At 43.9% G+C, this 14,824-nt stretch overlaps 1 protein-coding gene across 2 annotated transcripts in view; it reads left to right on the forward strand.

The window, feature by feature from the left end:
• LOC115172083 (neuronal acetylcholine receptor subunit beta-2) overlaps positions 1–9,454 on the forward strand; it is a 38,979-nt gene extending 29,525 nt beyond the window's left edge. For both annotated transcript variants that reach the window (XM_029729271.1, XM_029729277.1), the window contains exons 2-5: positions 570–715; positions 1,007–1,161; positions 6,764–7,772; positions 7,986–9,454. In XM_029729271.1, the coding sequence (XP_029585131.1) occupies positions 570–715; positions 1,007–1,161; positions 6,764–7,772; positions 7,986–8,141 (1,466 nt within the window). In that variant the 3' untranslated portion in view covers positions 8,142–9,454. The remainder of the gene's footprint in view (positions 1–569; positions 716–1,006; positions 1,162–6,763; positions 7,773–7,985) is intronic.
• The last annotated feature ends 5,370 nt before the right edge of the window (positions 9,455–14,824 follow it).

A 14,824-nucleotide genomic window follows, 5' to 3' on the forward strand; every position in this document is an offset into this window, starting at 1 on the left:
CTTTAGTATGAATAGAGGGGTGATTGGTTCTATATGAATATATACTGAAACGGTTATGAGACTTTAGTATGAATAGAGGGGTGATTAGTTCTATATGAATATGTACTGAAACGGTTATGAGACTTTAGTATGAGTAGAGGGGTGATTAGTTCTATATGAATATGTACCAGAAGGGTCATATTCACACATACCCACTGTACTGCGATGATGACATTAGGCCAGTCTGAATATGTACTATCAGGGTGTTTTTGGTTGCTCCTGTTTACGTATTTGGCTTGGAGTCCACTTTGAAAGTTCACACAGTGGTCACAGACTGGTACATTTGAATCGCTGAGGATCAAATGCGGCTGTGGGGCAACATGGCATGTTGTCTTGAAAGTTAGTTTAAAACTCCTTTTGGGGATGTTTTTTGTGTGTGTACGCCTTTTCTGCCAGTTACACAACTGTATCCCTCTCCCTCTGTGTGTGTGTGTGTGTGTGTGTGTGTGTGTGTGTGTGTGTGTGTGTGTGTGTGTGTGTGTGTGTGTGTGTGTGTGTGTGTGTGTGTGTGTGTGTGTGTGTGTGTGCAGCTGCCTTGGGCGCGGAGATAGAGGAGCGACTGGTGACCTACCTGCTGTCTCCAGAGCGCTACAACAAACTGATCAGACCTGCTGTCAACAAGAGCCAACAGGTCACCATCCATATACAGGTGTCCCTGGCCCAGCTCATTAGTGTGGTGAGTACACACACACACACACACACACACACACACACACACACACACACACACACACACACACACACACACACACACACACACACACACACACACACACACACACACACACCATGCACGCACACATTCTCTCTCATGCTTCTGTCTGTCTGTCTGTCTGTCTGTCTGTCTGTCTGTCTGTCTGTCTGTCTGTCTGTCTGTCTGTCTGTCTGTCTGTCTTGTCTGTCTGTCTGTCTGTCTGTCTGTCTGTCTGTCTGTCTGTCTGTCTGTCTGTCTGTCTGTCTGTTACAGAATGAGAGAGAACAGATCATGACCACCAACTGCTGGCTGACTCAGGTGTGGAATGACTACAGGTTGATGTGGGACCCAGAGGAGTATGAGGGCATTAAGAAGGTCCGCCTCCCGTCTCAACACATCTGGCTGCCTGACATTGTCCTCTACAACAAGTGAGTGAGCTGTGTGTGTGTGTGTGTGTTTGTGTGTATGTGTTATGTGTAATTATAAACTGGGTGGTTCAAGCCCTGAATGCTGATTGGCTGAAAGCTGTGGTATGTATTTGTGTGTATACCACAGGTATGACAAAACATGTATTTTACTCTTCTAATTACGTTGGTAACCAGTTTTTAATAGCAATAACGCACCTCTGGGGTTTGTGGTATGTGGACAATATACCACGGCTAAGGGCTGTATCCAGGTGCTCTGTGTTGCGTCGTGCATAAGAACAGCCCTTAGCCGTGGTATATTGGCCACACACCACACACCCTCGAGCCTTATTGCCGAAATATAATCCATATTTATATATCAGACGCTATGTGTTATAAATGTATGCAGTAAAAAGTACATCATTTTCTTTAAGACTGTAGTGAAGTAAAAGTAAAATTAGCTGGCCCATCTAGCGGAAATCGCTAAGTCAAATTCTGGGTATGTGTCAATGTACTTGGCAACTAATAGTAATTCTGGTTCTAATCTGAGCCTCAGCTAACCCAAGGTCTTCAGGACAGGAGGGAGGGCTAAAGTCAAGATGTGATTACTATAATAATTTGGAGGGAGGGGAACAGGAGACAGAGGTGAGGGCTTAGAGAGAGGGGATAGATGAGCACTATTAAATCTGCAGAGAGGAGATTTGGATTATGGAACTCCTGTGTGATGTGTGCAATCAGAGGCCAGGTCAGGTGACTGTGTGATGTGTGTAATCAGAGGCCAGGTCAGGTGGCTGTGTGATGTGTGTAATCAGAGACCAGGTCAGGTGGCTGTGTGATGTGTGTAATCAGAGGCCAGGTCAGGTGGCTGTGTGATGTGTGTAATCAGAGGCCAGGTCAGGTGGCTGTGTGATGTGTGTAATCAGAGGCCAGGTCAGGTGGCTGTGGGATGTGTGTAATCAGAGGTCAGGTCAGGTGGCTGTGTGATGTGTGTAATCAGAGGACCAGGTCAGGTGGCTGTGTGATGTGTGTAATCAGAGGCCAGGTCAGGTGGCTGTGTGATGTGTGTAATCAGAGGCCAGGTCAGTTGGCTGTGTGATGTGTGTAATCAGAGGCCAGGTCAGGTGGCTGTGTGATGTGTGTAATCAGAGACCAGGTCAGGTGGCTGTGTGATGTGTGTAATCAGAGGCCAGGTCAGGTGGCTGTGTGATGTGTGTAATCAGAGGCCAGGTCAGGTGGCTGTGTGATGTGTGTAATCAGAGGCCAGGTCAGGTGGCTGTGTGATGTGTGTAATCAGAGGCCAGGTCAGGTGGCTGTGTGATGTGTGTAATCAGAGACCAGGTCAGGTGGCTGTGTGATGTGTGTAATCAGAGGCCAGGTCAGGTGGCTGTGTGATGTGTGTAATCAGAGGCCAGGTCAGGTGGCTGTGTGATGTGTGTAATCAGAGGTCAGGTCAGGTGGCTGTGTGTGTGTATGACAGAAAGGCTCTCGCTCTCACCTGTTTCACACTCCTGGTACTCAACACCACCACTATGGGAGTTCTGCCCTGATCTAGTCGTTCTGGACTTTAGCTTTTATAGTGGAAATAAGGAAAATGATTTTAGTTGTGAAGAATCATGTGAAATATGGAAGTACAATAGAATTTCTATTTGATTATATTGGGTTGATTTGTCAAAGTGTGACATGGTGAGGTTGGAACCAGGTGCAGAGAAGAGACCAGACGAGAAATCAGTGGTTAAGGATAAACATAAATACTTTACTGAGAAACAGTAGCTGCAGAATCACAGTACACTGGGAAAACCAACAAACACTACGTCTCAAAAACTCACTCAGGAAATAACCTCACACAGTAAACAATTCAATCTTCTGCAAAGGACCACAGAAACCACACCTCTTTTAACAGGGACACAATAATGAAATAATAAGACACACCTGAGTTCAATAAAAGTCTCTAGGGCGGTCTCTGCTGCCCCCTGGTGCCAGGAGGAACCATGACACAAAGTGAAAATAAATGATTTCATTTTTCATGCCTGAATGTGTTTAGTTGACAAATGTTTGATTGACTATGTATAGCTGTATAGAGGTAGTTGTTTGTGTATAGAGCTATAGTTGTTTGGGTATAGAGGTAGTTGTTTGGGTATAGAGCTATAGTTGTTTGGGTATGGAGGTAGTTGTTTGGGTATAGAGCTATAGTTGTTTGGGTATAGAGGTAGTTGTTTGGGTATGGAGGTAGTTGTTTGTGTATAGAGCTATAGTTGTTTGGGTATGGAGGTAGTTGTTTGGGTATAGAGGTAGTTGTTTGGGTATAGAGCTATAGTTGTTTGGGTATAGAGCTATAGTTGTTTGGGTATGGAGGTAGTTGTTTGGGTATAGAGCTATAGTTGTTTGGGTATAGAGGTAGTTGTTTGGGTATGGAGGTAGTTGTTTGTGTATAGAGCTATAGTTGTTTGGGTATGGAGGTAGTTGTTTGGGTATAGAGCTATAGTTGTTTGGGTATAGAGGTAGTTGTTTGGGTATAGAGGTAGTTGTTTGTGTATAGAGCTATAGTTGTTTGGGTATAGAGCTATAGTTGTTTGGGTATGGAGGTAGTTGTTTGGGTATAGAGCTATAGTTGTTTGGGTATAGAGGTAGTTGTTTGGGTATGGAGGTAGTTGTTTGTGTATAGAGCTATAGTTGTTTGGGTATAGAGCTATAGTTGTTTGTGTATAGAGCTATAGTTGTTTGGGTATGGAGCTATAGTTGTTTGGGTATAGAGCTATAGTTGTTTGGTATGGAGGTAGTTGTTTGGGTATAGAGCTATAGTTGTTTGGGTATAGAGGTAGTTGTTTGGGTATGGAGGTAGTTGTTTGTGTATAGAGCTATAGTTGTTTGGGTATAGAGCTATAGTTGTTTGGGTATAGAGCTATAGTTGTTTGGTATGGAGGTAGTTGTTTGGGTATAGAGCTATAGTTGTTTGGGTATAGAGCTATAGTTGTTTGGGTATAGAGCTATAGTTGTTTGGGTATGGAGGTAGCTGTTTGGGTATAGAGCTATAGTTGTTTGGGTATAGAGCTATAGTTGTTTGGGTATAGAGCTATAGTTGTTTGGGTATAGAGCTATAGTTGTTTGGGTATAGAGCTATAGTTGTTTGGGTATAGAGCTATAGTTGTTTGGGTATAGAGCTATAGTTTTTTGGGTATAGAGCTATAGTTGTTTGGCTATGGAGCTATAGTTGTTTGGGTATATAGCTATAGTTGTTTGGGTATAGAGCTATAGTTGTTTGGGTATAGAGCTATAGTTGTTTGGGTATAGAGCTATAGTTGTTTGTGTATAGAGGTAGTTGTTTGGGTATAGAGGTAGTTGTTTGGATTTAGAGGTAGTTGTTTGGATTTAGAGGTAGTTGTTTGGGTATAGAGCTATAGTTGTTTGGGTATAGAGCTATAGTTGTTTGTGTATAGAGCTATAGTTGTTTGGGTATAGAGGTAGTTGTTTGGGTATAGAGGTAGTTGTTTGGATATAGAGGTAGTTGTTTGGGTATAGAGCTATAGTTGTTTGGGTATAGAGCTATAGTTGTTTGGGTATAGAGCTATAGTTGTTTGGGTATAGAACTATAGTTGTTTGTGTATAGAGCTATAGTTGTTTGGGTATGGAGGTAGTTGTTTGTGTATAGAGCTATAGTTGTTTGTGTATAGAGCTATAGTTGTTTGGGTATAGAGCTATAGTTGTTTGGGTATAGCGCTATAGTTGTTTGGGTATAGAGGTAGTTCTTTGGGTGTAGAGCTATAGTTGTTTGGGTATAGAGCTATAGTTGTTTGGGTATAGAGCTATAGTTGTTTGGGTATAGCGCTATAGTTGTTTGGGTATAGAGGTAGTTGTTTGGATATAGAGGTAGTTGTTTGGGTATAGAGGTAGTTGTTTGGGTATAGAGCTATAGTTGTTTGTGTATAGAGCTATAGTTGTTTGGGTATAGAGCTATAGTTGATTGGGTATAGAGCTATAGTTGTTTGGGTATAGAGCTATAGTTGTTTGGGTATAGAGCTATAGTTGTTTGGGTATAGAGCTATAGTTGTTTGGATATGGAGGTAGTTGTTTGGGTATAGAGCTATAGTTGTTTGGGTATGGAGGTAGTTGTTTGGGTATAGAGCTATAGTTGTTTTGGTATAGAGCTATAGTTGTTTGGGTATAGAGCTATAGTTGTTTGGGTATAGAGCTATAGTTGTTTGGGTATAGAGCTATAGTTGTTTGGGTATAGAGCTATAGTTGTTTGGGTATGGAGGTAGTTGTTTGGGTATGGAGGTAGTTGTTTGGGTATAGAGCTATAGTTGTTTGGGTATAGAGCTATAGTTGTTTGGGTATAGAGCTATAGTTGTTTGGGTATAGAGATATAGTTGTTTGGGTATAGAGCTATAGTTGTTTTGGTATGGAGGTAGTTGTTTGGGTATGGAGGTAGTTGTTTGGGTAGAGAGCTATAGTTGTTTGGGTATAGAGCTATAGTTGTTTGGGTATAGAGATATAGTTGTTTGGGTATAGAGCTATAGTTGTTTGGGTATGGAGGTAGTTGTTTGGGTATAGAGCTATAGTTGTTTGGGTATAGAGCTATGGTTGTTTCTGTATAGAGCTATAGTTGTTTGGGTATAGAGCTATAGTTGTTTGGGTATAGAGCTATAGTTGTTTGTGTATAGAGCTATAGTTGTTTGTGTATAGAGCTATAGTTGTTTGTGTATAGACCTATAGTTGTTTGGGTATAGAGCTATAGTTGTTTGGGTATAGAGCTATAGTTGTTTGGGTATAGAGCTATAGTTGTTTCTGTATAGAGCTATAGTTGTTTGGGTGTAGAGCTATAGTTGTTTCTGTATATAGCTATAGTTGTTTGGGTATAGAGCTATAGTTGTTTGGGTATAGAGCTGTAAAGAGACTTTTAACCAGCTGCATATTTAGAACAGGAGTAGATTTATTGCGTAGAGCAGCGTGTCTGTGTGTGTTTGTGCTTAGGAGCAGAGCAGTGTGATGGCTGGATTCCTCCTGACCTGCTCTATAATTGATAACACGTTTATGTATAATGTATAACACCTGCGGCCTGGTGAGAATCTAAAATCGAAATCTCAGCAGATTCAGGCATGTCCTGTGACAGGGGTGTCTGATGTAGTTTCCCCTGTCCCTGTCCCTTGTCCCCAAGCACAACAACCCAAATGCCCAGTCAACAACACCACCTACCACATCTTCTTCTGTCTTCTCTTCACCTAATGCTAACAGCCACCTCTCACCAATTTCTCTCCCCTGTGTGTTTATTTGTATGCATTTATCTTCTTCTTCTATGCATTTATCTTCTTCTATGCATTTATCTTCTTTTATGCATTTATCTTCTTCATTGTATTGATCTTCTGTGTTTATCTTCTATGTATTTATCTTCTCCTATGTATTTATCATATTCTACGTATTTATCTTCTATGTATTTATCTTCTTCTTCTATGTATTTATCTTCTTCTATGTATTTATCTGTGTGGTATCTCTGACTCCTCCCCTCTCTCTCTCCCCCCCCATGGTGTCCTGTCTCTCAATGCCAATAGGAACTATGAGGTCTCCTTCTAATATGTATCTATCTGTGTATGTGTGCTGGTTCTGACTCCGTTCTGTCTTCTCTTCACCTCAGTGCGGATGGGAACTATGAGGTGTCATTCTACTCCAACACGGTGGTCTCCAACAATGGAGAGGTGAACTGGCTGCCCCCCGCCATCTACAAGTCGGCCTGCAAGATCGAGGTCCGCGACTTTCCCTTCGACCAGCAGAACTGCACACTCAAGTTCCGATCCTGGACCTACGACCACACGGAGATCGACCTGATCCTGCTCAGTGATTTCGCCAGCCGTGACGACTTCAAGCCCAGCGGTGAGTGGGACATCGTGTCTCTGCCAGGACGCAAGAACGAAGACCCCTCTGACATCACCTACCTGGACATCACCTATGACTTCATCATCAAGCGCAAGCCACTGTTCTACACCATCAACCTCATCATCCCCTGTGTCCTCATCACCTCTCTGGCCATCCTGGTGTTCTACCTGCCCTCTGACTGTGGAGAGAAGATGACTCTCTGTATATCAGTCCTCCTGGCCCTCACTGTGTTCCTGCTGCTGATCTCCAAGATCGTCCCACCTACGTCTCTAGCTGTCCCTCTCATAGGGAAGTATCTGATGTTTGCCATGGTGCTGGTCACCTTCTCCATCGTCACCAGTGTCTGTGTGCTCAACGTGCACCACCGCACGCCCTCCACACACACCATGCCCCCCTGGGTCAAACGTCTCTTCCTGCACCGCCTCCCCTCCTTCTTGTTTATGCGTCGGCCGGGCAGCTCCAACATCCGGGAGAGGTTCCGCCAGAAGCACCAGCGGCGCTCCTACTCCGACCTGAAGCTGAGAGACGGGGCGGTGGCCCCGGCCGTGGGGGGTATGGGGGTGGCAGGGGGGTCTGGGATAGGCAGGGCCGACACCTTCTATGTGAACGAGGAGTCGGCCAAGCGGTACGGCTGGAAGATCAGCGATCTGTCGGAGAGCACAGAGTTCAGGAAGAGGATGACGGTGAAGTGTCACGCAGACGTTGAGGAGGCTGTGGACGGGGTGCGCTACGTCGCCGAGAAGATGAAGAGTGAGGACAACGATGAGGGGGTGAGTGTGTGTGTGTGTTTGTGTGTGGTGGAAGGATAGCCTTGAGATGATATGAGCAGAAACCGCATACACAGATACAAACTGTAAGAAACTGAAAACGTGATGTATGTCTTTTCACTCAGAGCCCTTTCAATAGTTTGGAGCCGACAGTATTGTGCTTCTATTGTCAAAATATTATTAATCGTGTATCGCTCTTTTTGTATCCTGCCACAGGTCATCGAGGACTGGAAGTATGTTGCCATGGTGATTGACCGGCTCTTCCTGTGGATATTTGTGTTTGTGTGCATTACTGGGACTTTGGGGCTGTTCATGCAGCCCCTCTTCCAGAGCTACAACACACCCACGGCAGACGACCTGGAGCAGAACTGACCCATGACCTTTGACCCGAAACCTGAACCTGACGCCCCCCAACACCCCCATGAGGAACAACCTCCGCGAGTAAAACAGCTACTTACCAACACCTTGAAACAGAACTGTGTTATTTTGACACACTCACATACTGTACGCACACAGCACACCGGCCGCCACCACACCATCCAATACCCCTCAACCTCCCCTCTTATCTTCTATGGAACAGAGCAGCCCCACCAACCCCACAAAAAGGGTCTGTTGTTTTTCATTTTATTTCTGCATTTAGTTTGAAAAGGGGAACCAATCTTTTCTGCCCAGTTCCAGAATAATTTGCTGAGCCCAAAGATCCACACACACACACCCACACACGACGAGCCCGACCCTGGCCAGAAGACGACGACAGAGCCGCCAGTCTCTGCTACAGAGAAGGACAGCTCCTCCGTGTGTCCTCGTACCAGTGAAGCACAGACAGACACACGGACATAACTCTTGCCTTCAGACGGAGAGGGAGAGACACATTTCTTTAGAAAGGAATGGCAGCAGGCTTGTTATTTTGCTGTGAAACGGGAAGCCTCGACTGTCTCCCCTCACGCTACAGTGTGTTGACTGAGTACTACTGTACAGTATTTGGGACTGCTTCTGGCCCCAGGTGGTCAGTCACCTGATGGTCTTTCAATGCATTAACATTAGCTTTTTAGCCTACCGGGTTATGCGTGTAAATTTTACGTTCAAAATGGTTGTTCTTATGTGTTCAAAGAGGGTGGGGACCAACGAGAAGCTAGCTGTTAAGTAAATACAAAATGACCATCTAACTGTTGTCACTCGCCTTTGCTTCTCTTAAAGGTACAGTACGGCGGTGTAAGAAGTGTTCATTCTCACAACGTTTTCCAGGTAACCAGCAGCTGTACAGAATTTTATACACACAAACCCCATAAGCAAACCGGTCAAACTGAACAGCGTTTGGCTCTGCACTAGCAATCTTCCAGGCGGTATAAACATTGCTTAGTATTTTTTTCTGAAATCTTTAACCCAAGTCTGTGTTCAACTTATTTATTGTCACTGTCATATATGCACTCTGTCACTGCTATAAATGCTAGCCAAGGGAAGGCATACTGTACACATTTCAAGTTAAGAGTTTTGTTCTAATCTCATGTATTTATTTTTATCAGTGTAAAGAAGGGGACATGTATTTTTCTTCCGCTGGCCAGTTATGTGACCTGTTTTGGTTTTGTCTTCCTGGACTGATGTATTCTGGGTAGCGCTCAGAATTACAGGAAGAAACAATGCTTATGTCATGTTAAAGAAGTCAATAAAAGGAAACAACAACGGGATGAGGTTCTGGGATGTGGTCCTGTGTGGCTGAGGAGTGTGGGTTTGATTCCCACCAATAGAAAAACATATGCATGCATGATTACGAGTTTGGCTAAAAGCGTCTTCTAAATGGAGGATATTATTCTGTTTTACATAATACATACTCCTGTTGATACTTTTCTCACCAGGGTTTTTTACACAACTTTGTGAATGAAGATATAGGGTTAGCGTGTTAACATGCATCGGACCCTGCATTGTACCCTCATTATAAGAGCTGACTGATCATATGACAAACCGTATCCTCGAGCTCTTTCTTTTTCCCGAAATGAACCTCACAGATCGTTCAGTACGCTTTGTTTCCGGATAATGATGACTCACAGAATGAGGCAGATTCTCCTAGCGGTTGGAGTCTTAGTTACCGTCGGACGGAAGGCAAGGCGTTTCTGGAATGCGTAGCTGTGGGCGGTTTGTGTCTCATCTGAATTGTCTGGCGCTCAGGCTAAATGTTAGTCAGCTGATGAAGAGTTCATTAGAAAGTGCTCTGAAGTCAGAACCCTTCATGTTCGGTTAAGATGGCAGAGATGAGACGCTCTGCCTAGCTCATGCTGACACACACACACTTACGTACACGTGCGTGCCCACAAAACGAAACTGCACACACACTTGTCTGGAAGTTGCAACATGAGGAGAGGCAGCTGGTATAACATCAGCCTTTATCAATTTGGATCTGTCTATGTTTTATCTGTTCTGGAGAGGAAGTCTTAAATCATAACCTAACTTATTCAGTGTTTAACATCATAGAGGACATTTGTATGTGGGCCTGTACATGTCTCTGTATGAAGTTTGTCTGGTACCATCAACATAGACTTTAGGGTTGGGTTATGTGGATAAACAGACTGTTTGAGATCCCCCACTCCTCCCCATATGCATATTGGTATGATCCATTAATTAAATATAGTGACTTCTACATCAATTTCCATTAACAGGGTGGGTTGGGGGGGGGATTTGGGGGGGAGCAACGGCTACGAGAGGCAGCCTATTGATTACATATTTTTATATATCCTTCTCCAAATATTTGTATCAGTTATTTTGTGCATTAGCTTACAGTAAGTCTGCCATTTTAAACCTGAACCTATTCAAAACTATATATACAGTATATCAGAATTTGATTAATCAATTCAGTTCCTCGTTATCTAGTTATTTAGTGCTAGCAAAAGGATGGGTTACACACACACACACATGCACGCAGACACACGCACACACACACACACTTTATGGCCTTGAGCCTAGAGATGAGCAGACAGTGTGACGGCTGAGATGAGAGGAGTCATATAGAGTCAGATATGAATGATGAATCTCAGTCATAAAGACTAGACGCCCTTGGCCTACTGCATCTCCAACCAACCTGACTCACTGAACTTCACAGGCCATTTCACTCTGCTCAGAGATCAATAGCCCACATCTCTAGTTTCATAAACACACATGCACACACTTTATCAGGCACACTCTTATTCTATGGTACAGTATTTATTTGGTTCTGTCCGTTCTATTTGTGCAGACAGAGTTCTCTTATTTTGTCGCCAAAGTGCCCTGTCTTGAACTCTGTAAAGAGTAAGTCAGAGCCACCATGATGAGCCCCCATAACCCCAGTTGCACTCCACATCCTCTGCTAGACATGGTTGGAGAATTTATATCCGCCATTCTGTCTCTCCAGTCGATATTTATGAAGTACATTACTGCATGTGTAACTGCTGAGTGGCTGGGACCATAGCGCATCACTCTACCGCTGCCTTCCTGCCTCCTCCCATCACAGTCAGACCTGGGGAGAGAGGGAGAGAGTGATGGACCTGTGGCCTCAGACCCAAAGACCTTTTTATTGCTGGTAAGGCTTGTTCTATTAAATCATACAGCGCTCATAAAATATATATAGGGTGCTCTTTGATTTTGTGTGAGATTGAACATCTACTACTGCCAACTAGTGGTCACATCAGTCATGACATGATCCCGGAGGTGAGACTGGAGGACACTAAGAGGACACACAACACACCATGACAGGAGGGGGAGAGAAGGGAAGAGCCATGAAGGGACAGGTAAACACAGGCTGGAGGAGATGTGGTCCTGTGTGGCTCAGTTGGTAGAAAAAGAGAGGCAACCCGAAAGAGGAAGCAGAAAGGAGAAAGGGAAGTGCATGAGGGTTGTGTGTGAGAAAGGAGAGAAAAACGCAGTTTAATTAGCAGTGATGGCTTTAATCAGATAACTCTGGTTTGAGCAGCCAGGGACTTTAATTGGTTGCTGGCGGCAACAGGCAGGCCACACGGCAGCATGACTAAGCTTCAAAAGCATTATAACTGGGGAGTAAACATTGGTCTCTGGTCTGTATGTGAGTGACAGGCTGGCTGGGCTGTGGGGTGGCAGGGGAGGCCAGGGGGAGGGAAGGAGAGGAGGGGGGGAGGAGGAGAAGGTGGAGGAGGGGGAGAGTGGCTAGGGGAGGTTAAGAAGGTTCTGGAGAAAAGCTGTGTCTGATTGAACCAATATCCATACTATCTTACTACACAATACAAAAGTATAAAGAGGAAAATTGCACCATTCGAGAGTTAGCAGTGAGTTATGTGAAGGTTGATACAGTGCAGCCTCTCTTTTAGTCTATTCAGAGAGTAATGTTGTGTGAGGGTTGTTGACTGCGACAAACTGTGCCCCCAAACTGTCCCACTGCCCACAAACATGGGAATGCGCTGTCCTTTCAGCACCGCGGAGTGACTACCACCGTGTACCTGTCAGACTAACGCCGTCCATTCAGTGGTGCTGATGGTTCCTTATGAACACACGCGCTAGAACATCATCTGTACTTCCTCATTTTGCCATTGTTTGGTCGGTTTGCTTTGTTTGCGATGCGTCCTTGTTGAATGTAACCAACACCATACCTGATTTATGCCTTCTATTTCAATGCGTTCTGTTGATTTATCTGTCATTGCATTTACTGGTCAGCTGTTTAGTGAACCGATTGCTTTCATTTTGAAGTCGGCCTTGTTGTAACAGGATGGCCAGGATACTGTGCAGGATACTTTACTGTCTTAAATACATGTACACATATGTAGAGTCTTTGGAGTGTAATTAGAGCAGACGCTAGCTGGATCCCAGCAGCACTAGGGTGTGATATTAGCAATGTCCTAGCAGGCTGTAGATAGTTACAACGCTCCAGAGATGGAGGGGTGTTTTTGGAGAGAAGCGACCTGGAAACGTATCTCCGGGCAACTAGCTTTCCCCCTGGTTACCGCCTCATTTAGGGATGAGTCTAAGTTTAGCCGACACTGGGCTTGGAGGTGAGGCAGGACCAGAAGGAAAGTGTGTGTGTATTTGTATGTGCATCTGGAAATAGAAAATAATACCCATTCAAGATTATAGGAAAACGTTTGAACATTTCAGCTGCAGTGGAATGCTACTCACCTTTCTTCTTACCGTCATCTATCGCTAACATCTTCTCATTTGTATTCTCTGCTCTCCTTCTTTCTATTCTTGTTTGCTCCACTCATCCATCTCTTTGTTGTCCTCTCCTTGTGTATATTAAAGTAATGAGTTTTGAGGTTCCCTGTTGTCTCCTTCTGTTTTCTACTTCCAGGGTCGTGACCCCTAGTAGGGTCACGGGGGAACTGCAGTGGGGTCGCCAAAATGGTTTTTATATATATAATGTATATACAAAAATGAAGAGTACATATTCATTTATGGGACAATATTCAACGTTTTAGAGAAAGATAATTAGAAATATAAAATGTTATTGAGTAAATGTATTTATTGTTTTGTTTTCATTTTGATAAGAGATGAAAATGTAATGAATTGAAGGTTATTTGTTGATGTAAAAATCTATATTTACCGATTTTTAGGTTGTGTCATTAGATTTGTGGTGGGATTGCAAGAAAATCTTGGGGGAAAAAATGTGGGTCCCCAGAAATTGTGTCAGAAAAAATACTGGCTGAAAAAATGTGAAGAGCACTGTTCTAGTGGATACACATGGAGACTATTTTCCTGTGTAGGACAGGGATGTCCCAAAACCCCAGACAGAGAGAGGGATAGAGACAAAGAGAGAGAGGGGGATACGAAAAAGCATTCAAATATATGCACTTATTGCTGTGGATAAGAGCGTATGCTAAATGACTAAAATGTAAATGTAAAAAACAGAGAGCCGAGAGAGAGAGTAAGAGAGAGAACGAAAGAAAGGAGACACAATAGAGAAAGAATAGAGAAAGCAGCACAGATAGAGAGAAGCAAAGAGAGAAAGTAGGGTAGGTAGAGAGAGCGAGACAAAGCTTGTGGAGTGTGCTGCTGATGTGTTTCAGGAAGCAAAGTCCTGTCTGAGTCCCCTTGCTCTAAATGCCTTTGCCCTTTTCCTCTCCCTCCGTCTCTGCCTACTCTCGCCCTCGGGGTCCATCTGCTGTGTCTGAGCTGTCTAAGTGGATGCCTGCTGTTTTTAAATAGCAGTGGAGTCTGGGCGCCGGCTGTGTATGCGAAGGGAGATATGAAGAGTGTGTTTTTCCAGGAGAGTGTTCCCGGCTACACTGTATAAATAATAACAGCATGGGGATGTCCCCTCGCATTGCACAGTGTCCTGGCACCACCTGACCCACATGGACACTGCACTGTAGAAACATACATTCTCTATGGAAGGTCTCACTCCTGCTCTGCTAACCTAACTAACCCATGTCCCTTCATGTGTACTTTTCCAACTCACTAAACTCTCTTTCCTGATCTCTGTGTGTGTCTGTCTCTTTCGCCTGGTCGGAGAGCTGAGTTGTACTTTAGCTGAAGGTTAAACACAGGCTGTCCCTTATCTTAGAAAGACAGCGCAATCTGATGTTGGCACGCAAACACACACACATTTATTCTGTTCATCGCCAATGACCATAAGTTCACGAGGCATTTGGTGGTCAGTGATGCGAGAGGACATTTCTATGGTTGATCAACCCATAATGGAAATTAAACAGTTAAAATTCATTAAGCAGAACATGATAGAACAGATTCAGGTCTCAACCTCACCAGACTGGAATACAGGCCCTAAAACCTTAATGTTGGGTTCTAATTGACTGGAATACAGGCCCTAAAACCTTAATGTTGGGTTCTAATTGACTGGAATACAGGCCCTAAAACCTTAATGTTGGGTTCTAATTGACTGGAATACAGGCCCTAAAACCTTAATATTGGGTTCTAATTGACTGGAATACAGGCCCTAAAACCTTAATGTTTGGTTCTAATTGACTGGAATACAGGCCCTAAAACTTTAATGTTGGGTTCTAATTGACTGGAATACAGGCCCTAAAACCTTAATATTGGGTTCTAATTGACTGGAATACAGGCCCTAAAACCTTAATGTTTGGTTCTAATTGACTGGAATACAGGCC

The sequence above is a fragment of the Salmo trutta genome, chromosome 3, assembly GCF_901001165.1.
Source record: "Salmo trutta chromosome 3, fSalTru1.1, whole genome shotgun sequence".
Taxonomy (NCBI): domain Eukaryota; kingdom Metazoa; phylum Chordata; class Actinopteri; order Salmoniformes; family Salmonidae; genus Salmo; species Salmo trutta.